Source organism: Durio zibethinus, unplaced genomic scaffold, assembly GCF_047325235.1.
Source record: "Durio zibethinus cultivar Kanyao isolate XHJ-2024 unplaced genomic scaffold, ASM4732523v1 HiC_scaffold_1, whole genome shotgun sequence".
Classification (NCBI taxonomy): Eukaryota; Viridiplantae; Streptophyta; class Magnoliopsida; order Malvales; family Malvaceae; genus Durio; species Durio zibethinus.
The window spans coordinates 965549-971364 of NW_028323042.1; the positions used below are offsets into that span (position 1 = coordinate 965549).

Consider the following 5816-nt stretch of genomic DNA (forward strand, 5'->3'; position numbering starts at 1 on the left):
GAGTATTGATTATCGAACCAATTCGCCGGTATGTAGAAATTGATGGACAATTTATTCTATATCAAACTATAAGTATTTCATTGGTTCATAAAAATAAACATGAAATTAATCAAAGACGCAAAAAAAAAAAAAGACGCAAAAAAAAAAACTATATTGAAAAAAATAATTTTGATGAATCCATTGCAAGACATCAAAAAATGACTGAAAATAAAGACAAAAATCATTATGATTTGTTTATTCCTGAAAATATTTTATCCCCTAACCACCGGAGAGAATTGCGAATTCGAATTTCTTTCAATTCAAGGGATAAAAATGGTATGCATAGAAATCCAGTATTTTTAAATAATGTAAAAAACTGTGGTCAAGTTTTGAATAAAAACAAACATCTTGATAGTGATAAAAAGAAACTAATTAAATTAAAGTTCTTTCTTTGGCCCAATTATCGATTAGAAGATTTAGCTTGTATGAATCGCTATTGGTTTAATAGTAATAATGGCAGTCGTTTCAGTATGGTAAGGATACATATGTATCCGCGTTTGAAAATTCGTCAATGGTACATTTTTCCATATATTATGATTGAAAACCGGATTGATTAATTTTATTTGAAAAAATTATAAAGTTCATAACGAACTTAAAATCATTGTGCATATTAAAATGAATGGTATTATTATTATTACTGATCAGTAAAATTCACATTCAAAAAAAGGGGGAGAGAAATTTTTGTTTTATGGTAAAAAATTCATTCATCTCAGTTATTTTTCAAGAAAAAAAAGAAGAAAACAAGGGGTCCGTTGAATTTCAAATAGTCAGTTTCACCAATAAGATACGAAGACTTACTTCACATTTGGAATTGCACAAAAAAGACTATTTATCTCAGAGAGGTCTACGTAAAATTCTAGGAAAACGTCAACGGCTTCTGTCTTATTTATCAAAGAAAAATAACATACGTTATAAAGAATTAATTAGTGAGTTGGATATTCGGGAATCAAAAAATCGTTAATTTGATTGAATTAGTCGATTTATTATATTTTTCATTTTGATGTACTTCTTTTCGTTTTCAACAATTCATGTAAGAATGAATCGAGGAAAAACTTATGAATCTATCAGCTACAGAAAAAGACCTTATGATAGTCAATATGGGACCTCACCACCCATCAATGCACGGTGTTCTTCGTCTCATCGTTACTCTAGATGGTGAAGATGTTGTTGACTGTGAACCAATATTAGGTTATTTACACAGAGGAATGGAAAAAATTGCGGAAAACCGAACAATTATACAATATTTGCCTTATGTAACACGTTGGGATTATTTAGCCACTATGTTCACGGAAGCAATAACCGTAAATGGACCAGAACAATTGGGCAATATTCAAGTCCCTAAAAGAGCCAGCTATATCAGAGTAATTATGTTGGAGTTGAGTCGTATAGCTTCTCATCTATTATGGCTTGGACCTTTTATGGCCGATATTGGTGCACAGACCCCCTTTTTCTATATTTTCAGAGAAAGAGAATTAGTATATGATCTATTCGAAGCTGCCACCGGTATGAGAATGATGCATAATTATTTTCGTATCGGAGGAGTAGCGGCCGATCTACCCTATGGCTGGATAGATAAATGTTTGGATTTCTGTGATTATTTTTTAACAGGAATTGTTGAATATCAAAAACTTATTACGCGAAATCCTATTTTTTTAGAACGAGTTGAAGGGGTAGGGGTTATTGGTGGAGAAGAAGCAATAAATTGGGGTCTATCCGGCCCAATGCTACGAGCCTCTGGAATCAAATGGGATCTTCGTAAAGTTGATCATTATGAGTGTTACGACGAATTTGATTGGGAAATCCAGTGGCAAAAAGAAGGAGATTCATTAGCTCGTTATTTAGTCCGAATCAGTGAAATGACGGAATCCATAAAAATAATTCAACAGGCCCTGGAAGGAATTCCGGGGGGTCCCTATGAGAATTTAGAAATCCGATGTTTTGATCGAGAAAGGGATCCAGAATGGAATGATTTTGAATATCGATTCATTAGTAAAAAACCTTCTCCTACATTTGAATTACCGAGACAAGAACTTTATGCGAGAATGGAAGCCCCAAAGGGAGAATTAGGAATTTTTCTGATAGGAGATCAAAGTGGTTTTCCTTGGAGATGGAAAATTCGCCCGCCGGGTTTTATCAATTTGCAAATTCTTCCTCAGTTAGTTAAAAGAATGAAATTGGCTGATATTATGACGATACTAGGTAGCATAGATATCATTATGGGAGAAGTTGATCGTTGAAATGATAATTTATACAACAGAAGTAGAAGATATCAATTCCTTTTACAGATTGGAATCCTTAAAAGAGGTCTATGGGATCATATGGATGTTTGTCCCTATTTTGACTCTTGTATTGGGAATCACAATAGGTGTACTAGTAATTGTATGGTTAGAAAGAGAAATATCTGCAGGAATACAACAACGTATTGGGCCTGAATACGCCGGCCCTTTGGGAATTCTTCAAGCTCTAGCAGATGGAACAAAACTGCTTTTCAAAGAGAATATTCTTCCATCTAGAGGAAATACTCGTTTATTCCGTATTGGACCGTCTATAGCAGTCATATCCATTTTACTAAGTTTTTCAGTAATTCCTTTTAGCTCTCGCCTTATTTTAGCCGATCTCAATATCGGTATTTTTTTATGGATTGCCATTTCAAGTATTGCTCCTGTTGGACTTCTTATGTCAGGATACGGATCAAATAATAAATATTCCTTTTTAGGTGGTCTGCGAGCTGCTGCTCAATCGATTAGTTATGAAATACCATTAACTCTATGTGTTTTATCAATATCTCTACGTGCGATTCGTTGAAATATAAACTTTTCTTTTCCCTATTCCTTTCGTTCTATAAAATAAGCTGAATGGATTGAATAGATATCTTCGTTATTTTATTATCCTTCAGGTTGATAAACTAAATTAGATAGTTATATATGAGTGAAAGAAAGCAGCTTATAAATTCGCAGTAAATTAAACAAAAAAAAATTTAATCTCATTTCCTATGTACAAGAGTTAAGTGGAAGAAAACATAAGTGGAAGAAGTCTTTACCCCAAGACGGGTTGATTAGTCAATCTAGCTTGAAGCGGGCTCAAAAGATCAACCGTATAGAGTTTTGGCTATCCTTTGTATAGATTCCCATACATGTATTGCCAAACCAAACGGGGGATTGAACAAAAAAATGAGTGGATGGTTAGGAACACCAAAATACACAAAGGATTAGTAATGGAGATTATGTAAATTATATAAAAAGGATATTTCTGGATAACATAAAAAGAATACTAATTGGGGCTTTAAATTAGTAGAAATGAGTAGGCAGTACTACCCACGATTCCGGTCCAGAGTATGCTCCTATCCACCGATTAAAGTAATGACTATCAGGAACGAAATAATCCTTTACTATTTTTTAGTTTAAGCCCCCATTCGTAATTTTCTCAGATCAGAAAGAAGAATAGGAACGAAAAAGAAAGAATAAAAAATAAATATTTTTTTTTTTTTTATTCTTTCTTTCATATATATAGAGAGATATAATCTGTGTCATGATTTATGAGCTAATGTAATATTTAATTTTTTTCGTAATCGAAAACAATGGGTTGAAATATCTATTGATATTTCTACAAGAAGTATTTTATTGAAGGCTTAAGTTATTACTCAACAAATAAAAATTGAAATTAGTAACGGGCGAGATCAATTCAGAAGCACTTTTTTTATTCTTCATAATATAGCAGACAGAATTCCATTGGTATAATTTTGGACCTTCCAATCCATTTTTTCTCTATCTATTCTACAACCATACGAAGAGAAATAATACTGATTCGGTCCTTAAATTTATTTGTGACCCACGAGGAGCCGTATGAGTTGAAAACCTCATGTACGGTTTTGGACTAGCGATGGGAACAGTGATGTTATCATCGACTATAATTATCTAACAGCTCAAGTACAGTTGATATAGTTGAGGCGCAATCAAAATATGGGGTTTGGGGATGGAATTTGTGGCGTCAGCCAATAGGGTTTATCGTTTTTCTAATTTCTTCTCTAGCAGAATGTGAGAGATTACCTTTTGATTTACCAGAAGCCGAGGAAGAATTAGTAGCAGGGTATCAAACCGAATATTCGGGTATCAAATTTGGTTTATTTTATGTTGCTTCCTATCTAAATCTATTACTTTCTTCCTTATTTGTAACAGTTCTTTACTTGGGGGGTTGGAATATTTCCATTCCGTACGTATTCGTCCCTGAGCTATTTGAAATAAATAAAATGAATGGAATCTTTGGAACGACAATTGGTATCTTTATTACATTAGCTAAAACTTATTTGTTTTTGTTTATTTCTATCGCAACAAGATGGACTTTACCTAGGTTAAGAATGGACCAATTATTAAATCTTGGATGGAAATTTCTTTTACCCATTTCTCTCGGTAATCTATTATTAACAACTTCTTTCCAACTTCTTTCACTGTAAAGAAAAAAAGAATACGAGATTCATGACTTGGTTCAAACAAGAGAAAGAAACAAACATAAAATTATTCATAGATATTCACGATATGTTCCCTATGGTAACTGGGTTCATGAATTATGGCCACCAAACAGTCCGAGCAGCAAGGTACATTGGTCAAGGTTTCATGATTACCTTATCCCACGCAAATCGTTTACCTGTAACTATTCAATACCCTTATGAAAAATTAATCGCATCAGAGCGTTTCCGTGGGCGAATCCATTTTGAATTTGATAAATGCATTGCTTGTGAAGTATGTGTTCGTGTATGCCCTATAGATCTGCCTGTTGTTGATTGGAAATTTGAAACGGATATTAGAAAAAAACGATTGCTTAATTACAGTATTGATTTCGGAATTTGTATATTTTGTGGTAACTGCGTTGAGTATTGTCCAACAAATTGTTTATCAATGACTGAAGAATATGAACTTTCTACTTACGACCGTCACGAATTGAATTATAATCAAATTGCTTTGGGCCGTTTACCAATGTCAGTAATTGACGATTATACAATTCGAACAATTTTGAATTCGCCTCAAAGAAAAACTGAGTAAGTAAACCTCCTATTCTATTAAAGAGAAATTTCCAATTCTTTTAAGGTTCCGTTTTGGTTTAAGTTAAAAGAATATTTGGTTTGACTTAAAAGAATGAGGCCTTTACTCTTTGTTTGGTCAATAAATAAAAATTCAATTACAAATTAACTGGTTGATAAGAATTTCGAATTCATTTTTCTTGAAAATCTATTAATATATTCGTAATTATTTCGAAATATATAGTTTCAAAAAACAAAATACCCTTTCGAACCGAACAAAAAAAAAGAATTAAAAACGAAACAATAATTGTACTTAGATCAATTCACACCTAATAGATTAGGATTTTATTCAATTAGGAACGTATCATAAAAAAAAAATTCCTGGTCGGGTCAATAAGATCATGAAAAGCATTTCGATTTATTTATCTCTTATTTTACATATAATGGATTTGCCTGGACCAATACACGATTTTCTTTTAGTTTTTCTGGGATCGGGTCTTATATTAGGGGGCCTGGGAGTGGTATTACTTACCAATCCAATTTTTTCTGCCTTTTCATTGGGATTGGTTCTTGTTTGTATATCCTTATTCTATATTCTCTCAAATTCTCATTTTGTAGCTGCTGCCCAGCTTCTTATTTATGTGGGAGCCATAAATGTTTTAATCCTATTTGCTGTGATGTTCATGAATGGTTCAGAATATTATAAAAATTTTAATCTGTGGACCATTGGGAATGGCCTTACTTCGTTGATTTGTACAAGTAT

The 5816-nt window shown here is 32.8% G+C and overlaps 1 protein-coding gene across 1 annotated transcript; it reads left to right on the forward strand.

Annotated features, from left to right (window-relative positions):
- Positions 1 to 678: 678 nt before the first annotated feature.
- Positions 679 to 5327, forward strand: LOC149506168 (NAD(P)H-quinone oxidoreductase subunit H, chloroplastic). The gene is made up of 2 exons (XM_089757885.1): positions 679 to 2830; positions 3951 to 5327. Exon 1 carries the CDS (start codon positions 1095 to 1097, stop codon positions 2274 to 2276), a length of 1182 nt encoding a protein of 393 aa, XP_089614011.1. The 5' UTR covers positions 679 to 1094; the 3' UTR covers positions 2277 to 2830; positions 3951 to 5327.
- Positions 5328 to 5816: the final 489 nt, after the last annotated feature.

Bases quoted from the DNA above. Each gene is read 5' to 3' on its own strand.
- LOC149506168 (XM_089757885.1), top strand. From the start codon at position 1,095: ATGAATCTATCAGCTACAGAAAAAGACCTTATGATAGTCAATATGGGA.